Source organism: Sorex fumeus, unplaced genomic scaffold, assembly GCF_029834395.1.
Source record: "Sorex fumeus unplaced genomic scaffold, SorFum_2.1 ptg000039l, whole genome shotgun sequence".
Lineage (NCBI taxonomy): Eukaryota > Metazoa > Chordata > Mammalia > Eulipotyphla > Soricidae > Sorex > Sorex fumeus.
In genome coordinates, this window is record NW_026606096.1 from 11,407,037 (window position 1) to 11,429,527 (window position 22,491).

The 22,491-nt window shown below is 43.9% G+C and overlaps 1 protein-coding gene across 2 annotated transcripts in view; it reads left to right on the forward strand.

The window, feature by feature from the left end:
* The window catches only part of DPYSL2 (dihydropyrimidinase like 2), a 141,713-nt gene extending 131,496 nt beyond the window's left edge, over window positions 1-10,217 (forward strand). For both annotated transcript variants that reach the window (XM_056119123.1, XM_056119124.1), the window contains exons 12-14: window positions 4,692-4,871; window positions 5,785-5,950; window positions 7,448-10,217. In XM_056119123.1, the coding sequence (XP_055975098.1) occupies window positions 4,692-4,871; window positions 5,785-5,950; window positions 7,448-7,539 (438 nt within the window). In that variant the 3' untranslated portion in view covers window positions 7,540-10,217. The remainder of the gene's footprint in view (window positions 1-4,691; window positions 4,872-5,784; window positions 5,951-7,447) is intronic.
* The last annotated feature ends 12,274 nt before the right edge of the window (window positions 10,218-22,491 follow it).

The following is a 22,491-nucleotide window of genomic DNA, read 5'->3' on the forward strand; positions in this document are numbered from 1 at the left end:
TAGGGGGATACCCTGCCTTGGGAATGGTACCATGGCAAATGACTTCATGCTACCTCTCAGGCTTCAGGTAGGCTCAGAGGAAGGAGGTCTCCAAGATTCTAAAGTCTATGGATGTTCAGCAAAAGTGACAGATGCGATTGGTTTTCGATAGAAACCATTTTTATGAATGTAGACATGTATGTTTATATATAAAACATAATTGGAAAAACATGGGCAAGGGGGAAACCTTGGAAAAATGTAAACATGGGATAGAATTATTTTCTGACCGAAACACACATGAGTCTTCAAGTAAATTCTTGATGAGAATATTTTAGAGGAAATTCTAAACTGAAGGCTGACTCAGTAGAGGTTTTGATGCCAGAATGCCCACTCCAGAGATCTTGAACCACCAAGAACTGGTGCTATCCCCAGTTGTCACGGCACTTCTGGAGAACCCTGAGCCAGTCCCCAGACCCCAGTTTTCTCTCAACTTTGCACACTTCTCACTACTACTGCTGGCACCAATGGATGCCGGTATGTTGAGTCCCTTTTGGAAAGGCTGCCCAACTCTCAGAGTGTGCAGTGGACATTTTCCCTCCTCCTCACCGCACCCTCACCCACTCACCAGCTCAGTTCTCTGGCCACACCCATGGGGAACTTGGGCTATAACATTTAGGGGTCCAGAATGGCTCCTTCGGGGGTGGGGTACCCAGTTGACCCACCTCGTCACCCGCACTTAGCATCACATTCCCATTTGCTCTTTCATTTGCTCTTCTCAATAGCGGGATGCTGTTATTATCCCAGTTGGGAAGATAAATGAACTGGAGGCTTAGCGAGCCGAGCGACCAGTCTAATGTTACATAGCTATTTTGCGGTGGAGCCAGAATTAGAACCCAACATTGCCCGGGTTTTTCTCTGCCAGACTGTGTGTGCAACCCCTCGGTCAGGGGGCAAGGGGGACAGTGCTGTCCTTCCCTAGCAGAGTCCTTCCCCCAAATACTAGGACAAGCTGGACTCACCGGGTAAGCTGCCGACGGCCTCGCCAGAGAACTTATATTTGGAGTTCTTTATTATTATTATTATTATTAATTATTATTTACCTTTTTTAAAAATCGTTTTTATTGACTGGAGCAATAGCACAGCGATAGGGCATTTGCCTTGCACACAACCAACCTGAGTTCGATTCCCATCATCCCATATGGTCCCCCGAGCACTGCCAGGAGTGATTCCTGAGTGCAGAGCCAGGAGTAACCCCTGAGAATCACTGGGTGTGACCCAAAAAGAAAAAAAATAAAAAAACTTGTTTATTGAATTACTGTGAGATAGACCCTTACAAAGCCTTTCAGGAATAGATTTCAGTCATACAGTATTCCAACACCCACCCCTACACCAGTGTTCATTTCAAATTCCAGCATCAGTGTCCCCAGGCTCCCTCCTGTCAACCCCCAACCCCTGCCTGCCTCTATGATGGGCACTTTTTTTTCTCTCAGTCTCTGTCTGTTGGTCTGTCTGTCTCTCTCCTTTTGGGCATTGTGGTTTGCAATATTGATACTGAAAGGTTATCAAGAATATCCCTTTACCCACTCTTAGCATTTGGAGTTCTTAAACCAAGAGAAGGAAGAAAGAAGATTCAGGGGGACAGATGCTGCCCATCCAAACCTCCTCAGAGCAGTGGCACTGCCCATCCTTGGCTGCCGGAAATCCCCTGTGACAAATGCACACTGTGTACCTCTTTTCCACCCTGACCTGTTTGAAAGAGGCCCCACTAAACACATCCATGCCGCATGCATCCTCCCAAGAAGACAAATAGGAGGCTTTCCTTGTGTAATCCAGCAGGCTAATTAGCTTTAATTTGGAGCATTTAGCTAACCATTATTGACAGCTCTGTTGCTCAGCCTCTGCTTGGGCTTTCCAGGCATCCTGCCAGATGAGTCATTTTAGGGAGCACGTGTGCATATAGGTTAAAGTGCCTTTACCCAGAGAGGGGTGAAGCGTCTGTTGCTCATGGTCAGTTGAGGTGCCGAACACCTTGGGTTGTGATGCTGCAATGGGACCTGTCCGTTGGAGTCCTGAGCTGGTTCATCTGTTTTTCCAAATCAGGACGTGACCCCAAGCTCCTCTGGTATCTACAGGCAACGAGATGCAATGGATAGATTTTCTCATGTCTTTGACTGCAAAAGGCTTCAAAGCCTGTTGGGAATGTTCTATTGAAAAGTAAATGATTGAAAAAGTAAATAATCATGTATTTTCTAAGGGTCTAGTCTGTGAAGTAGTGTGCAAGGTGCTTTTCTTTTCTTTTTTTGTGGGCCACATCTAAAAGGCAAGCACCCTACCACTGTACTGTCTTCCTAGTCCCCATTTTCTTTGATCTTGGCATTGGTCATGCAAAGTGGGTGAGATTTTGAGGTTTGGAAGGTGGGTACAGAGACATCTTCAGCGTTACCCAGCCAGTGGATGGCAGTGGTGGTGTGAACACAGGGTAGAGGGCTTACTTGCACACTGATATCCAAGAAAGACTAAGTTGGGGTGTAGACAGTTGACTGCAGAGTTCCCTAGATGAACTGAAGCTTGTTCCAGCTCGGGTACCATAATGCACACCCTTTCAAAGGTCATGTCAGAGCTGATAGGATTCTGTCATGGAGATCTGAGCACTTTGGTGCCATGTTGCCCTCTTTACTAAGATGTGGGGAGAAGAAACTGGTGTTCTGAGACAGTCCAAGTGATCTGCTTAGCCGCTCACTCATTAACACTTGGATTTCACAAAATCTCTTCTCTGATGTCAATGGCTAAGAAATTCCATTGATGTCTGTATCAAATTTGATTGAATTATGATCAGTATAATTTGTTTATACCCCACTATATAGAATTTACACCCTTCCATATACAATTTAATATATGTTTGATACACTCAATTTGATTGAAATATCAATTTGGCCGAATTATGGAGTTCGATACATTCATCAAATCCCACTGACGTATATGTCAATCATCATTATTCAATTTGTGTTTGAAAGAAAAAATATCCAAGATGAGGAGTGAGTCTGAAGACTCCTATAGAAGCCCTTGTGCCACCAATGCTGAAGTAAATCAGAGGTAAACCCTGTGACCCTCAATGCTGGCATTGGTGCCGAGAGGAATGAAAGTTGCTCTTTCATACAGAAAGACTGTAGTCTGAGTTCTTGCTCCAACAGGGTCCAAAGAAACCTCCAGCTGAGAATTGAATGTTCGGTGTTCTCTGGACAGTATTTCATGGGGGCCATTGGAGAAAGCACCCCTGCACCCCCCTCAAAGAACCCCATTCAGTCTAGGTTGGTGGCAGTGCCATAGTTCCATCTGTTGGCACATTCTGATTTCCGGGCATATGTGTATCTCAGACTTGAGAAAAAGACAGTTGTATGTAGCTTGGGGCCCAGAAACCCAGGTATAAAGTCCGCTTTAGACCCACGTACCTCTCTGCCTCATTCTGGCAGCAGCTTCCTTCCATGTTACACCTTTTAGTCTGAGAGCAGCGCTGACAGCTCCTCAGAGCTGTTTTCAGTCAACGCTGCTGCATTTAGACACCAGCTGTGAGCTGTAAGCCAGCCTGGCTGCTTCTCCACATTCACGAACTCCAGCGGAAGTATTACCCTAATACCACAAAGATCGAGGCACAGCTTTGTGATTTGAGACTCACGCCTTTGGGATGCAGAGAACCTGGATTGAGTTCCCCAGAAGCCCAAGCAGCTTTGCTTGCTTCGAGCTGCCTGTAACCTCCTGTAACCCTGGACTCAGCCCCAGCCTTGTTGGCTCTGAACAGAGCAGGAGGTAGCAGGAGAGTAGAGGGGGCTTGGGGAGTGAGCAGAAGATTTCCCAAATCCGGGCCACAGTGCTGGGTGAATCGAAGCTGTGGAATGGGGTGGGACATGTGGAGTTTTCATTGTCTCTGTTCTCAGTTGCCTTGTTCCATGACCATTTACACGCATGTGGAAACTCCCCGTGTTTTCCAAGAGGGCACAAAAATAGGTCACTCTTTCACCCCAAGTACTGGGGTGAAAGAGTGACCTATTATTAGGAAATGAATGAAACCTCAAACATTATATCATAGGCTTGTGTCTCAAATGGCCACAGTCCTTTTATTTAGGGATGTCTGTTTCACCACATTACTTGCGTACGGGAACACTAGGCAGCCAAAGGTAAAACTACTACCATTTCAAGACTAAGTTTTGAAGTTGGACAAAGGAGGTCTTTGGATCTTGCCACTCACACGAGCAAAATCGCAACTCATGAGGAATCATTTTCTGCACTTTTGCACACCATCTACAAAGTCATAGACTTTCCTATATGATTTGTTTTTCTGTTCAGTCAGTAATCCTCTTTCCTCCAAATTCAGAAGAGACAAGAAAAGATTGACCCATATTCTTTTTTTCTTTTTGGCTTTTTGGTCACACCTGGTGGTACTCAGGGTTTCTCCTGACTCTGCACTCAGGAATTACTCCTGGCATTGCACAGGGGTCCATATAGGATGCCGGGGATCGAACCCGGGACAGCCACGTGCAAGGCAAATGCCCTTCTTGCTACACTGTCACTCCAGCCTCATGCATGTTCTTGACAGGGATGTCAAGTGTGTGCTCCAGCTGTTGGCTTGGGCTGTGATTCTGTCCCCATGGGAGTGGGGCTTGGTGGACTGGCCTGGGGACAGCAGGGCCTTCTCCGACACTTGCTCCCTCTTCTAGGCACTCGAGTACAACATCTTTGAAGGCATGGAGTGCCGCGGCTCACCCCTGGTGGTCATCAGCCAGGGGAAGATTGTCCTGGAGGACGGCACCCTGCATGTCACCGAGGGCTCTGGGCGCTACATCCCCCGAAAGCCCTTCCCTGACTTTGTGTACAAGCGGATCAAGGCAAGGAGCCGGGTGAGTAGTTTTGACCTAAAGAAATTTATTTTTTTTTCCTGGATTACGTCCACTTCCATAAACAAGCAATTTGGGTCAGAATATTCAGATAAATTTGGAGGGATTCAGGGAGAGAGGCGGAGGGAGTATAGTCTTGTAATGTTGAAATTCAGGATACTGGCAGGAGGGTCAGCTTGTGTCCAGCCAGAATAAAGTGAAGCTCTGGCATGTGCTGGGGGTAAGTGAGTGGGCGGGGAGTTCGGGGCTAGAGAAGGGAGCTACTGCTGTGGACCCAGGGAGACGAGTATTTTAGGTAGAGGGCTTTTTGAGTAGGGTTTTGAGAATATGTAGGAGTCTAATAAAGAAGGGAGGCAATTAGGCATGAGGATGGAAAATACCTCATCTTTAGAGCACAGTGAATGGTCCACAATACTGATACTTGGACACTTAGGCATAGGGAATGAGGAGAGCTGTAGCACTGCACCTTAGTACTGTCGTCCCCAATGTTCATTGATTTGCTCAAGCGGGTATCAGTAACGTCTCCATTGTGAGACTTGTTACTGTTTTTGGCTAAGATCAAGTGTAGAGGAGAGATGTCAAGGGAATTAAAAGAGGAGGAAATTTGTAAGCAGGGAGCTAGATTTTGAATATAAAATGATAGCATGCTAGGGGATCCCTATCATGTTTAAGTTGAAGTGCTTTGAGGACAAGAAGTTAAGAAATATTAGTTTGATCTGCCCCCATGACCCACAACAGGGAGCTTTAGTGTCACACCGGCATCTGTCCTGTTTTTGAACTAGTTTGTAAAGGGAGCTCTCCCTCCTGTGCCTCACAGGCTGGCCATGACCTCGGCCCCTTCCCCCAGAAGGGTCTCCAGGGAAGATGTTTTCCTCTGTGACTGTCATCTGGGCTGACGGGCTTTTGTGTTTTGCAGCTGGCAGAGCTAAGAGGGGTGCCTCGTGGTCTATATGATGGACCTGTGTGTGAGGTATCTGTGACCCCGAAGACTGTCACTCCTGCCTCCTCGGCCAAGACATCTCCTGCCAAGCAGCAGGCACCCCCTGTCCGGAACCTGCACCAGTCGGGATTCAGCTTGTCTGGTATGGCTATACGTTGGCTACTGGGCAGCTCTTTGGGCCACACTCAGTACATAGGAGGGTCTTGAATCAGTGTTGTCAAAAGAGCAAAAGTAGAGATGAAGGACAGGCTCAATCTTCCCTGGGAATACTGACATCAGCAGAGAGCATACTCGGCTAACGGTCAGCTGTCTTTTTTTAGAATCTTCACATCATGCTTTACCACATGTAATGCCACGTTGCTTACACTCCGTGTCATCCCCAATATAATAAGATGACATCTTACCAAAGTACTATGTTTAGTGTCTCCCTGTAGACTACTGTAGAAGTTCTGCATGTGGCATTTCAGTCACTTAGCCACATAGCCTACATACTAACTGCCACCATCCCCTTCTCTAGAAACTGGCATAATTATTTTATTTTTTTGATTTTTTGGGGTCACACCTGGTCATGCGCAGGGGTTACTCCTCCCTCTGAACTCAGGAATTACTCCTGGCGGTGCTCGGGGCACCATATGGGATGCTGGGAATCAAGCCCAGGTCAGCCGTGTGCAAGGCAACCACAATACCCTCTGTACTATCGTTCGAGTCCCTAGAAACTGGCTTTAGTAATAGTTATAGCTGATCATGAGGCAGTTGTGAGGGTTCTATGGGGTAATATGCATGTAAAGTGCTCAAACCGTGTTATTTGCTTGGATAAAGCATGAGAGTCATGACAGATGAAGAGAGAATCCAGAGTTAGTCTTTCTTCCTTGAAACTATCAGTCCTTCACTTGGGCCCTTTCCAAAATTCTCTCTTCCATGGGCTGTAACAATAGTGAGTAGGGCATTTGCTTTGCACACGGCTGATCCAAGTTCTATCCCAGCATCACATAGGTTACCCTGAGCACCACCAGGAATAATTCCTGAGTGCAGATCCAGGAGTAACATGTGAGCATTGCTGGATATGGTCCAAAAACAAACAAACAAATCTTTAGAATTCTTCTTTCCACTCTTCTAAGCCCTCTGACCCAGATACATAGCCACAGTTTCATGGTTGTTAAAGAAACAGTTGTTCAGCTAGATTTTGTTTTTCTTGTCAGGTACACTCATTTTTAAAAAATTACCATACATGTCACTTATAGGTCACTCATAGTTTTAGAAAAGCTTAAAAGTGAACATGGGAGTGTATATGCTGCCATTTCCCACCAGGCTGCTTACATATAAAGAACCATCATCCTGTCTCTGGAGTGAGGTTGGAGGGACGGGGCTGGGAGAAAGCATAGAGAGGACCGAGTCTTCGGAGACACCTCACCCACTGGGACCCTGAGATCAAGCTGGAACGCACAGCGTGTTACTTTATAAATAGTTTGACTTACAAGGAGTGGCTCCAACTCTCCTCAGCAAAGACTGCTTTTATGGTCTGAATCTTTGTCCACTGGAGGCCCCTGGGCCTGGCCTGTTCTCCCCCAGGAGTGTTATTTTAGTTTGCAGCAGGAACCCTCGTAACTCACTTTTGACCCTCACCTTCTGTTCTCTGCAGGCGCTCAGATTGATGACAACATTCCCCGCCGCACCACCCAGCGTATCGTGGCTCCCCCTGGTGGACGTGCCAACATCACCAGTCTGGGCTAAAGTTCCCTGCAGTCCACTGGGGACGTGGGACAGGACAGCTGAGGACATTCTGAGACTTCCTTCCTTCCTACCTTTCTTCCTTCCTTCCTTTTTTTTTTAAGAGCCTGTGATAGTTACTGTGGGGCAGCCAGTTCATGGGACTCCCTCTGGGACCCTTCCTTCCATCCTTCACCCAGAGTCACTGATTTTGCTCACCCACTTCCCTCCATCCTGCAAATATCACACACGAGTCTGTCCACCAACCCCAATCACGGAACCGCATCAAACATTCAGACATATAGACCAAGCAAATCACAAGGGTGTTTCTCTCTGCCCTCTGTTGTACTTAATTAATCATCTTCCTTCTCATGGGGGGGGATTGGGGAAGATAAAGTGAATTGCCCAGAGCTGCCTTTTTCTTTTTAAAATTTTTTAGAAAAGTTTTGTTCATGAGGGTGGGAGGGCTAGGCGGGGTGGGAAGGGGGAGGGTTTTTTTTTAATACTAAAATTGGGAAGCCTAATTCAATACTAATACAAGGGTTTGAACTGGACATCCTAATGATGCAATCATATAACCATCAGGCTGATTCAGGTTGACGGCAGATTTCCGATCCTCCTGAGAGGCTTTAAAATGTCCACATGTCATTCCGTAGTCTTTCTTCTAGGTCAACTGTAGATAAAGGGCAGATTTTCATTTTGGCCTAGATTTTGCTGCAGATTAAGTCTATGGAGGACTCGCTTCTCCTCTTTTCGCCTCTTTTCTGTTCTCTCTCTCTCTCTCATCGAGAATACTTTCACAGCTGTCTCTTTTCACTGTGTTTCTGCTAGCCTGTGTCTCTGAGATGCTGTTTTCTTCTCCTTTCCTCATTTTCTTTGCAAATGACCAGTTCCATCAATTGACTGTGGTCCTAAAAACCTACCTAGCAGGATGTGAGCTTTGTCATGGCAACCATATAGTAATACTCTGTCCCTATCCACCCAAGACTGATGCAACCTTTGTTAGGAGGCTTGGATCTGATGCCACGTTTCTTGAGGGGAACGGATCCTAGTTACCTACCACACTAACCTATGTGGGACCAAGAATGGAACCATATGGAGAAGCTTAAGTCAGACTACAGGATGTCAGGACTTTCTCCCTGTACATTGGTAGTGCCTACAGAGCGAATTTAACCTGTAACTTGTGCTGCTGAACCCAGTGAATCAACCAGTCTCAAACCACCCACCAGCCCAGAATGTTGAGTAAGTGGGAGTCCAGCCTGGAAGCCTATTGTTTTGTGTAAAGAGTCTTTGGAATTTCAGGGCATCCTGTGGCTTCCCTTTGGAGGTGGGAGGTGGAGACCACCTCAACATTTTTCTTCTCCAACTATTTATTAAAAAAACAAAACAAAACCTATTGCAGTGGCTGGAGAGATAGCACAGCGGGTAGGGCGTTTGCCTTGCACGCGGCCGACGTGGGTTCGATTCCCAGCATTCCATATAGTCCCTCGAGCACTGCCAGGAGTAATTCCTGAGCACATGAGCCAGGGGTAACCCCTGTGCATCGCCGGGTGTGGCCCAAAAAGGAAAAAAAAGAAAAAACTCTAATGCAATATAGATAGCCCTTCTAAACTCAGAAAATCATTGGGAAATTTGACCTAAATCCATTTCACAGAGCAGGAGGAAAAATCTGTATTCTGAGTGGGACATCATTTCAGCACTGCAGTCGGGAGGACGTAATTCATATTAGCCGTGTGGTTCTCTTCAAGGCCACAACTGAGCTTGGCTCTGCTTCCCTTTCCTGTCTCTTCCGTGACCCTTTTCCATGAGCTGCCTCTGGGCCCGTCTCCACATCTGCTGATCTGTGTCGTGTTTCCTTCCAAACATGTTTACAGGTTCTCCTAAGCTCTCTCCTCATGTTATGTTGGCAGGCTTTTATAAAACCAAATCTGCTTTTGTAAAGCATAACACAAAAATGTAGGTCATTCCATCATCACTGAACTTGTCTCTCCACATTTTTGCCTTTGGGGTTGTAGTTGGGGTGTATTTTTTTGTTGTTGTTGTTTATTTGTTATTTTAAAAGTAAATTGCACTTTTAAAGAATAATTGGTTAACTTAATATATTTGCTTTTTTTTTCTCACCTGCACTTAGAGGAAATTTGAACAAGTCGGAAAAAATTTTTTTGTTTCAATTCTAAGAAACACTTGCAGCTCTTTAGTATTCACTTGAGTCTTCCTGTTTTTCCTGTACGAGCTCATGGTGATTTTTGGTTCTTCTCAATGTTTCCTTAAAGCAACATAAAACCTGAAGATTTCCGCAGGCTTCGTCAGCATGTTTACCTGTTGGCTTGCTTTGTGTGTCTGTTAAATGAATGTCATATGTAAATGCTAAAATAAATGGACAGTGTCTCAGAACTGAATAACTGCAGTGACTTGATGCTCTAAAACAGTGTAGGATAATAATAGATGGTTTTTAATCCTTGGAATTGTGATTGTGACCCATGAGTGGAGCAACTTCCAATGCTAAAGCCGATAATACGTGTGGCCAGAAGAGTATCTTTGGTTTTGGATTTTTTTTGTTTTTGTTTTTGTTTTTGTAACCACTGTCTTAATGGCAAAATAATTATGGTAAAAAAAAAAACAAGTCTCGTGTTTATTATTCCTTCAGAACGCTGTGTTATATCACCATGGAACACCTAATAAAGCAAACTGTGGTTGTTTCAGGGGTGTGTCTGTGTCCAGATGTTCTGGGAGGCAGCTGCTCGGTGTGGCTGCAGCCCCGCCTCCCTTCCAAAGCATTTGGGGGCACCTTTGGCTTCCTTTTGTTGACTCTGCCTACTCAAGGGTTCTCATTGCCTGTCCCAGGTTGTTACGGCCCAGCCACTGAAGGTGAATTTTAAGTGTCAGAAATGCGTAGACTCTAATCCCAGAGAACCTCCACAATCAAGCTGAAAATATAAGTGACCTGGGAGCGGGAGTGGAACTCTAGGGGTTACACCTTAGGGCTCTTGGTAGCCTTGGGGCTTGTTTACCCTGCAAAGCCCTTGAGCTGTATAAAGGATTGGGACATAGAGATGAAGGGATTTTGTGTTTTTGTTTTGTTTTGTTTTGTTTTGCTTTTTTGGATCACACTCAGCTATGCTCAGAGGTTACTCCTGGCTCTGCATTCAGGAATTACTCCTGGCAGTGCTTGGGGCACCATATGGGATGCTGGGGATTGAACCTGGGTCGGCCATGTGCAAGGAAATGCCCTACCCGTTGTGCTACGCTCCAGCTCCCCAGAAGGGTTTTGTTGTTGTTGTTGTTGTTTTCCTTTTTGTGTCACACCTGGCGATGCACAGGGGTTACTCCTGGCTCTGGCTCTGCACTCAGGAGTTACTCCTGGCAGTGCTCAGGGTACCATATGGGATGCTGGGAATCGAACCCGGGTCGGCCGTGTGCAAGGCAAACACCCTACCCGCTGTGCTATTGCTCCAGCCCCATTTTTTTAAACTTTTTTTTTTTTTTTTTTGCTTTTTGGGTTATTACCCAGTGATGCGCAGGAGTCACTCCTGGCTCATGCACTCAGGAATTACTCCTGGAGGTGCTCAGGGGATCATATGGGATGCTGGGAATCGAACCTAGGTCGGCTGCATGCAAGGCAAATGCCCTACCCACTGTGCTATTGTTCCAGCCCCCCAGAAGGGTTTTGATAGGCTTCCAGAGCTTCTCATGAAGCACATGTTCGTTCACCAAGCCAGGGCCAGACTGCACGTTTAGGAAAGAGCGATGAAAATCCTAGAGGATTGGGCACCTGTCTTCACATGTACCCTGTTCCCTGGCACTGGCAGTACTGACTGATAACGAGGAAAAAAAATAGGTTTGTGCTTGGGACTCCCTGGGCCCATCATCTGTTAGTAGTATCTTTTTTTTCTCTCCCTTTCTCTGGTTTGTTTTCTATCTGGTACTGATAAAACAGGATATGAGATGCTTTACCAAAAACAAACAATCACAAAACAAATCACAAATCATCCTGTTATTCGTTGATTGCCTCGAGCAGGCCCCAGTAACGTCTCCTTCATCCTAGCCCTGAGATTATATTCAAGGCTCGTTAGGAGAATGAGACCCATCATTGTTACTGGTATTTGGCATATTGGGTACGCCACGGGGAGTTTGCCAGATTCTGCCGTGTGGGCAGGCTACATTCGGTAGCCTGCCAGTTTGTCCAAAGTAGGAATGAGATAATAAGATGTCATAATAAGATAACAAAAAAACAAAAAACCCCAAAGCCACCACCAAGTTTTTGTAAACTATGGATGAAAAGAAAATAAGAGTGGGAAAAGCAAGATAATGCCCAAGTGGAGTGAGTACCATATGTTCAGTAAGATTGAAGACGTGTGAGAGAGCTCTTATGGTTCTAACCAGAAAAACACAAAAGGAAAACATGGCTAGTTATAACATTTATGGTGACCAAAAGATAGAAGTGTTAGTTTATCAGGAGGTGCACAGAGATTTGTGGTCATCAGGCCTGATTGCCAGAGTGTTGAGTGTTTGGGGCAGGTTTGTATTCTGCCCTTGAGTCAATGTTCATGACTGACACAGGAAGATGTTTATGGCACCCATGTCTTGAGTTAACTTTGGGCCCAAGACCCATCCTTTTAATCCCTCCTTGGCTTTATCTTATGCCAAGACAGCTCTCATATCATGCAGGGAAATACCCCAGCGGGTGTGCCCCTGCTTTGTCCAGAAGCTAGCAGAGAGCTGGTCCAAGGGATACCTGCATCAAGTATGTGGTGTGTTCTCCTAAAGATGGACTTATCAGAGGGGTCTTTGCAGAATGGTTGGGGTCATCTGAACTGGAAAGCAAGAGGCCCAGTGCCAAAGCTGGCTGAGGAAAGTCCGCACAGCCTCAGGTACAGGCTCTGATCCAGAGTGTCTCATCAGCTTTGAGTCCTGTTAAATAAGTGGTGAGACTGGAAGATGGCTAGAAAATGCATCTGCACAGAGTCTTGTGGGAGCCCAGGAATACTCTGGTGCGATTTAATCTCATATATATGGTGTGGATTAAATTCTCTGATCAGAGAATGGTGTGATTTAATCCCCAAACTGAGAACAAGAAGAATGGAATTGGAAAGCATTCTCTTTCAGGAAATGTTTTCTTTTTCTTTTGTCTTGCTGTTGTTTGTGCATTTTCTGTTTGGTTTTTGTAGCACTTTCTCTATAAGGGAAAACACATTGAATCTTTTGCTCAGCCACAAAAATGGGAATGAGTCTAGACAGTGTTACTGGTTAGGTGTGTATCGTTAGGAAAGAGTTTAACTTCTGTGGGTTTTTTTGGTCCTCTTTGCAAGAAATAAATGATTCACTCTATTCAGCATGAATCTCAGCTTGCCCACCATTGGAAAGGACAAGTCTTGATTCAATCTCAAAGTTTATGGTTGGGGATGGTGGGCTGGAGCAATAATACAGTGGGTAGGTGCTTGTCTTAAACATTGTTGACCTGGATTTGGTCTTTTGCACTACATATGATCTCCCAAGCCCAACCAGAAGTGATCCCTGAGTGCAGAATCAGGACTAAGCCCTGAGCACCACAGGTTGGCCCCCTAAACAAAAGCAAAGAACCTTAATTTGGGGATGGGAAAGAAGCAATAGGATGTGTTAAACACAGTCTCCTAAGTGCTTCTCCAAAATTAGAAATAGACGAGCAAGTGAGGACGAGCTTAATTAACTGCGGAGAACCAAAAGCTATGAGACAGTAAAGCTGGTGTTGATTGTTTAATGAGACAATCTGTTAGTTCATAGTCATGTTGATGATAGCTAACATTTTATTATGTACCAGGCTCTGACCCAAGGATGTTATACATAGTAACTTGATTTTTACAGAGGTCCAGAAAAAGCATGAGTATGTCTGCTGCTGTTGAAGAGATGAAACTTGTAAGAGGTCAGTGCTATATTATCAATCATTTATTTCTCTACTCTTTCTAATGGGAAAGTTTCGAGGGCATGGGGAAAAGAGAGATGGTAAACTCCATAGAATAAAGCTGATTCATTGAAGAAAATGAGAGCTCTGCAGAAAAGAGTCAATGAACTCACAAAACCAACTCAAATGTGGAGTTATGGAGGCTCTCAGAGAAGAAGAAATGGGAGGTCTGTTGAGTGAATAAAGTTTATTGATCATGCTCATGCAAACAAATTTTATCCCGCAACAAATACAAGTTGTTCTAAGCTCTAACTCTGAGACCTCCAGGGATCCTTGAGAGAACACTAGTGGGATCCCAGAGGGGAGAAGGGGCAGGGAAAGGAGAAATTTGTTGTCTACAAGTCTACAAGGGCTTAAGGATCAGTTCCTACATAGGCTGAGTACATTGGGACTTTCCGTTTCTGCTCATTATTTTCTCTACTGCACCAATAAATGCTGTTTCTTCTCAAGATCTCTGAGAGAAGAGGACACCTGAGACCACCAGTGAGGCACCCAAAAGTTAACTTACTTGTAGTGTTGTTCTTCTCTGCTGGAGACACACGCTTTTATCTTTCCTTCCAGATTTAGATGTTAGGTGAGAAATCCCACAAAGGGCGTTACCTCTCAAAAGAACAAGGAGAAGGGCAACCCTAATCCCCACTCAAACCCTCCACTTTTATGGACTTTGGGCGTTCTACCTAGGGGGAGAACTCCCAGATTTTTTTCCGTACTCTGGCCAGTTATGCTGCCTACCCATTCCCACAACTCCCAGTTTTAAAAGATGCCCTACACCATTCTCATGTGGTGTAGGGCATCTTTAAAATTTTTTAAAAGGTTTTATTAATAGTATTTTGCTTTTGGGGTCACACCTGGCGATGCTCAGAGGTTACTTCTAGTTCTGCATTCAGGAATTAGCTCTGGCATTGCTCAGGGAACAATATGGGATACTGGGGATCAAACCCAGGTCAGTCAGGTGCAAGGCAAACGCCCTCCCTACTCTACTATTTCTCCGGCCCCTCTCATCAGGCTCTTAGCCCCCACCCCCCTTGGCTCATGCTAGGACCCCATGGTAGGCACTTTAATCTCTTTTGAGTTCCCTCAATTTCCTTGAGCCTGTATCTTTCAGTTGTACTGGTTAAACCCAGCTCAGGATTCCTGCCACCTGGCAGCCTCTGCATGACTTTAATTTAATCCCAAGCACACAGGGACAGCTCTTTCATGAGGAAAGAGCTGATTTGGTGCTCCCTGGAAACCAACACCAGGTGTCAAGGGTTGGAATGGAGGTAAATTCATGGCCCTTCTCCAGCAGTATGTCCTCCTTTCAGGCCATGGCTTGATGCTGAAAGGACTGAGCATAACCTGCCCAACTGGTCCACACAGAAACCCAGCCCGTCACACTTCAGCTCACTTGTCACCCACATGATGTCCTGGTTATTAATCTTTCTGTGGTTCCCCCTTGCCCAAGTGTCATGCTTTCAAACTAATAGGTACTTCAGATCATTTGATAACTTGACATCCCGTTACTCATCGATTTGCACGAGCGGGCCCCAGTAATGTCTCCACGTGGTCTTTTGACATCCCGTGGAAATCAGTAGGTAATGGCTCTAGTCCAGCAGTTATCTCCAAATCTCATTATGTGTCCAGCCTATCTTATTTTCGACACCTTGGCAAATAAGACAGTATCCCTGATTCTTGACCTTCGATGGAGTTTGGAACTTCGGATTCATTCTTTCATTTGAATGAAGCGTGATATTCCAAGCATAGCTCTTTTGATTCCTCTTTGGGAAACCCGAATAGCATTCTCATCCTGTTTTCGTAGGGCCCAAGTTTCTGAGGTGTATGTTAATGCAGGAAGAACAGCAGAATCAAAGAGATGTGCCCTGAGCTGGAGGTTCTTCGTCCTCTTAGCTATTTCTTCATGATATTCTCTAGGGTGGCACTGAAGAGTTTCGGTGAAGTGTTATCACCCTGCTGAATCCCTCTCTTGACATGGATGATCACTTCTTTGTAGAATGGTGATATTCTGGTAGTGAATCTGTAATACAGCTCATGGAGGATTCTGATGTATTGAATTTGAACGCCCTGTTTGGCCAGGGCTTTGATGACTGCTTCCATCTCAACAGAATCAAAGGCCTTCTTTATCAATGAATGTTAGACAGAGAGGCATCTTGAACTCCCGAGAAACCTCAATGAGCTTGGTTCTCGTGTGGATTATGGTCGATCATGCTGAATCCTTTGCGGGACCCGGCTTGCTTGCATGGTTGTCTTTCATCTAGTGTTCTGCTAATCCTATTCTGGATGACTTCAGATCAACACACTCATGTTATTCAATAAACTCCCGTCTTCACTGAGCGTTTTCCCTTCTGCCTTAGTACTTAGTTCTTCTTCTTCTTCTTTTTTTTAAATCCTCCTAATCTATTTCATTGCCTTTTCTGTATAATCCAAGTATCTTAAAATGAAAAGAAAATGAATTTCTCATGAGATGTCTGGCACTGGAACAAAGCATATTTTTTTAGAAGGCCAAGAATTATATAAATAAAAATATCAAACAGAAATTTAGTATCACAATCGCTAATTCAATAATTTCTCCTTTACTGCCTTGGCAATTTCTAGTGACTGCTTGGAAGATATTCATGATGCTGTTATCTCAGAAATCATTGAATCAAATTTGGGATAAATCCTGCAGCTGAAATGTGCTCAGTCTAGCTGCCAATCACATATCTGTCAGACACATGAGTGATATGGATAATGTTTGTCATGAATGGTGCATCCCCACTGACTAATACCAGTCAAGTAAGCCCCTTTCTCATATTTCTCTCTAGGACCAGGAGGCCACTAAGGCAATTAATTACAGCCTACACAGCAATGTAAAAGCCAGGAACTTTGACAATAAAAACCATTTCAGCAGTATATCCCTTGTTTTCTGGAATAGTCAATGGAAGTGAAATTAAAAGGAAATGAAAATAACATGTTAAGGGTGTTGAAGCAATAGTACAGCGGGGTAGGGCGTTTACCTTGGATGCAGTCAACCTGGGTTCGATTTCTGGCATCCCATGTGGTCCCCGGAGCACCACCAGGAGTAATTCCTGAGTGCAAAGCCAGGAGTAACCCCTGAGCATCGCTGGGTAAGACCCAAAAAGAAAAAAAAAAAGAAAATGACATGCTCAGGCTTTGCCTTTAAACAATTACAGATCACTTGGTCGACAAGCCTTTATATTAGTCTTTATTTTCCTATTTTCATTTTTATATCAAAGTCTTTAACAATAATATGGTGAATTGGCTACTCAGTTGCAATTTTTCTATTATTTTATCACCTGTAAAGAAGTTTAGGTAATCAACTATTTTCATCAACCTCATTTGAGACTAAGAACTCCCTTTTGTTGACTGATTAATGGCAGTGCATGAAGAGAAGATTAGCTGTAGTTGGGCAGTGGTTCTGTATCTCCCTCATATTCTAGTTTTATATACTCTGCTGTGGCCCCTACTACCGTTCGCTCCACACTGATTGAGGCCAGTGGTTAGTGGCAGAGAATAGGAGCTGACTTCCCACAGCCAAGCACCACTCCTCACCATGCCCTTACCCCTCACCCTCTGACTTTCCACAGCCAAGTAGCACTCCTCACCTGGCCCTTACTCTTCACCCTCTCTCTTTCTTTCATCTCAGTCCAGCGCCAACTCTACGACTCTTCCCCTTCACCCAACTTTCCTGATGAAGCTAAGATCTGGTCCCCCTGAAACAAGAACAAAATTTCATTCTTAGTCTTCTTAAGTGGAGGTTTCTCTGCATCTCTCTGCATTTTTAAGATGGTGATTGGGGTTGATTTGCTGTCCAAACATCAATTCTTTTCCCATTCTTTGCCAGCTGGCTATGCTACTCTCATCTCCTGCTTACCGCTGTTATGTGGTGGTTTGGAAACACTGGACTGGAGTATCAAAACTGTGGCATGGTTTTGCTCTCCAGCATCTGCTATCATCAATAAAACTTCATTATCCTTGTCGTTGACTCACCTAATATCCTAGACTTTTGGTTTTGTGATCTCTACTCTACCTTAGCAATCTGATACCTGTGTCATTTCCTTTCTCCAAATGCTGGATCTGCTGAAATAATCAACGCAGACATTCCCTCTCTGACAAGTCTTTTGGTCTTTTTGGTTTGTTGGTTCAAAGACTTCCAACAACCCTGTGCTGTGCCAGCATCTGATCTTCCTGTCCAAATTTGCACCTGTCCTTCTGTCCACCAGCTTCCTCCTGTCCTTCTCCTCTCTCCTTGGTACCTAATTTTATTCATTCTCTAAAATTTTGACTCTTTAATTGAAACTTTTTGTATATCCATGATGTTATGATGTTATATGAACCCAACCATTCTCCATTCTAGCTTGGGCATAAGCATAAAATTATGCAAATGAAAATTGCAGTGACAAAGGTAGTTGGAAATGATCACTCTAAGAACTGCTTGCTGAAAATAGGTAAAAGAAGAAATAGGATAACCTTTCAGTATCTGTGTTTCAAACCATAATACCCAAAAGTGGGGAGGGGGATAGATGGTGGGGGGGGACAGACAGAGACAGACAGAGATGGGGAAAAACAGACAAAGAGAGAAAGAAAGAAATTGCCAGCTGCAGCGAGAGGCCTGTGGGGAAAGAGTGACGGGAGGGAAACTAGGGACAATGGTGGTGGGAAATGTACACTGGTCGTGGGATTGGTGTTGGAACACTGTTTGACTGAAACCTGACCATAAATGGCTTTGTAACTCTTTATCTCTTGGAGATTCAATTAAAAAAGAAGAAAAGAAAATGCATAACTTGACAGGTCGTTATTATGAAAAAAAATCAAGGCACTGATTCCAACTGTCATTGAACACTTGCCAGAGACCTTATCAACCTTGTTTGGTTGTTATTTGTTTTTATTTTGGGGCATCACCTGGGTATGCTCAGGCCACTCCAGGCTCCGTGCTCAGAGATCACTGTGCTTGAGTGATGATATGTGGTGCTGTGAGCAAACCAGGATCAGAAGTGTGCCAGGCAGGCGCCTACCCTATACAGTCTCAAACTTTTAATCCAAGTTTTAAAAGTTAAATTCTGCTGTTCTACTTTAGTGATTGTGAAATCCATCCGTTTTTTCCCCTGTGTCTTTTTCAGGAGGTGGTCTGTCCTCCCAGCTCAAAGCTGTAAAACTTTGACATCTTTCAACCTAAAGAATATGTCTGGAGCTAAACCCACCCACCCTATCCTCTCCAACCCAATGTTTCATCCAAGGCATAGTTCTTCTGTCTGTGTCAGCTGCTTCCCCTTCCTCAGAAAGCCTTACTCAGAAATCTCGAGGCATTATTTGTCAGTGTTCTTTGTCAACCACATCTTCTCTGCTTGGTCTACAGACTCTTTTAAAAGCTCTGTCATATCAGTTCTTTAATTGCACTTTCTCTACATTCTCTTTCTAGACAACCTCCTCTCCTTTAATGTATTCCTTTCTATCTGTGTTATAATATCTGTGTGATGATAACTATCAAGACATTATGGGAAATTATTCCTCTTCCATCCAAGGTGAAACAGTATATCTAACTTTTACCCAGACCTAACTTGCATAACTTAGGGTCACCTCAACCATATGTGAAACATGTAATTGTTTTCATCCCCTCACATATCAACTAAAGTTTCAACTTCTGTATTTTTATGGATTTGAAACCACAAACCACCTAATTGTCTCAAACCAAGAATCTGGTGGTTACCTTCACCTTCTAGTTGTCCTTCACCCATTCTAATTAAATCATATGCAAAGTCTTATTCATAACTCTTTGGTATCTCAAATTACAGTCTTATCTTTATTTCGGTTAGTCTTTGGTCCAACTACTATTACAAATCTTTGAGATAACTTGAGAATATTATTGGGCTTATTACATACACTTTTTCTTGTTTTCTTTCTTTCTTCCTCTTTTTTCTTTCTTTCTTTTTTTTCTTTTAGCCTTCTTTGGCTGAGGAATAGAAAAAAAGTGGCTTACATATAATGTGAATAATTCACTAAGTCTCCTAGATGTAATCAATGTCTCAATTAAAATTTAGAACATTTTTATTATTCAGAAAGTTTCCTTGTAGGCTTTTCTAGTCATTCTTTGCCCAAATAATTCTATACTGGGGCAAGAAGCCCGGATTATTATATCATAATCTATTTTGGATTTTTATGTATTTCTAATTTCACAGTATGCTGCCTTGTGTCCAGTATAAGGTTTATAGAGTCCCAGGGGTTGGAGCTATATAGTTCAGCTGCCCAGGGTTCAATTTCCAGGACTGCATGTGTTCCTCAAGGCACCACCAGGAGAGGTCCCTGAGCACAGAGCTAGAAGTAAGCTCTGAGCCCCAACACCAAAATGAAAGAAAAGAACATAAAAGTATTTATAGAATTCCATGAATAATTCTTTTGTATCAGGGAGAAGCATTCTATTACGGGGATTTATCACAATTTGTACACTAACCAGTGGATAAATATTTGGATGAGTTCCAGTTTCTCTAAAGCTGATGTTTATTTTTATATACTTTGTGTATACATATGCTGTCATATCTTCTAGGGAGAAATACAAATGGAGTTGTTAAGTATGTATGTACATTTAATGTTCTAAGGAATTTGCCACCATCACATTTGCTGCCTATTTATGAGGATTCCAGTGGCTTGCATTCTCACCAACTATAAAATTATTGGACTTTTAGATTTTAACCTTGAACACTTTTCTTTATTTAAATCAGTTCCCGCAGGCGCCCGGGAACTGCGCCGTGACCGTGGACAGTAGCACGGTGCCAACGTCCTCGGACGGGATCTCGACGGGCTCGTCCTGTTCCTCCTTGACCCGGATGTACTCGGACATCTTCGCCCGCTCGGCGTCCGCTAGGTTGCTCGGAACCCACGAGGCGGCGCGCGCAATGACAGCGCCCACGACCGCTCGCTCTAGGCTCGCACTAACCTTGAACACTTTGATGTATTTATTATTCATGTATTTCTATATTCTTCGTGAGGTGACTATTCAAGTATTTTACACATTCTTAAATTGAGCTCTTTGGGATCACCGATGTCTTCTATTTTTCATAATTTTTAAATTGGATTTAATTGAAATGCCATCTTGTTGTGGGACTAGACATCTATGTGCTTTTGAATACATTAGAAAGGAATTGGTGGGACCAGAGAGATAGACAGCAGGTAAGGCACCCTACTTGCACACGGTCAACTCAGGTTCAATCTCTAGCACCCTATATAGTTCCCTGAGCCCTGTTAGGAGTGATCCCTGAGCCCAGAGCTAGGAGTAACCCCTGAACAGAGCTGGGTGTGGCATCCCACCTCAATTAAAAAAAAATTGAAAAGGAAAGCAATTGGCAAGAACTAGGCTTAGAATTTAGAAAAGAAAAACATTCACTGAGGAGTTAAAAATACCCCCCCCCCCCCCAAAAGAATTAGAACTATATGTTTTGCTGACTGCATTTGGAAGAGATTGATAAGAAAGAAATTGACTTTGATGCCGTAGAGAAAAGAGATGACAGTGACTTCTTAAGTTTCCTTTCTGTCATTTTTTTATAGCCATTTACCCTGATTTACTTTACTGTTTGGACTGATTTTCTTCAATCAACCCAAGGCAGCTGCTTACTTTAGAAAGCAGAATATGTGGGAAAACATTTCAGTTCCATCATGCAATTAGTAATGACAACAAATCCAGCACTTCTGTCAGGTATGATCCAATGCTGAGGTAAGCTAGCATATGAGCACACTAAACAGAAATGATGGCCACTCAATACCTCGGTTGCAAATCACAATACCCAAAAGGAGAGAGAGAACAAAAGGGAAAGCCCTGTCACAGAGGCAGGGTGGAGAGGGGGAGGGGGTGGGAAGGTGGGAGGGGTACTGGGATCATTGGTGGTGGAGAATGGGCACTGGTGGAGGGATGGGTAACCGATCATTGTATGGCTGAAATGCAAAAATGAACGTTTATAAGTATGTAACAGTATCTCATGGTGATTCACTAATAATAATAATAATAATAATAATAATAATAATAACGAATGGCTTCTTCTTCCTGTGTCTCCTCTGCTCATTTCAAGTACAGTATATTTTTCAGGTCTTAAACAATGAATAGCGGGATGTCAAGTAACCAAGTGAAAGAATTTCATGAGTGCTCCATGAAATTCTTTATGACATCCCTGCTGAGAATGGTGTCTATTGTTTTCCAAACATGCTGTCTCCTTCACTTTCTTCATTTCATATCATTTTCATCCTCAGTATGAAGAGGATCTTTTGGTAACTTGGAATTATGCTATGGAGTGATCCTAGTCAGCAAGAAAGGTTGAGTTCGCCCCCCCCCCCCGTGCCCCTCCCAGCCCCTTTCACCATCCATTTTATATAGGAGCTCCTCTTTTTTAAAAAAATTAATTAATTGATTAAGTTTTATTTTTTAATGAATCACCATGAGATACAGTTACACTTACAAACTTTTGTGCTTATGTTTCAGTCATACAATGATCGAGTACCCATCCCTCCACCAAGTGCCCATTCTCCACCACCAATGTTCCCAGTATCCTTCCCACCAACCCCCCTGGTCTCCCCCCCAACCTCCAATCCCCCTCCCCCCCTTTCTGCTGCCACGGCCTCTGTGGCAGGTGGATCCCCTTTTACTCTCTCTCTCTCTCTCTCTCTCTCTCTCCCCCCCCCCCCCCCTTTGGGGGCATTGTAGTTTGCAATGCAGGTATTAAGTGGTCATCATGTTCGGTCTATAGTCTACTTTCAGCACACATTTCCCATCCCGAGCAGGTCCTTCAAGCATCCTTTACTTGGTGATCCCTTCTCTATATGAGCTGCCTTTTAAGAGCTCCTCTTTGAAGAATATAAAAGTCCTTTGCCAAAAATATAAAAAGCATTATCCAATGGGATTTTCTAGATGAAATATAGGAATGAAAGAGAATGAGGCTAGCAAACTGAAGTTGGAAAAGAAGGATCCTAGAGTTATCATGGGCAAGGATTACCTAAATAGGCCAGGAAAATGCTCACCAATGGAAAGATTCCTGAAACAATAATGAACAAACTCTTTT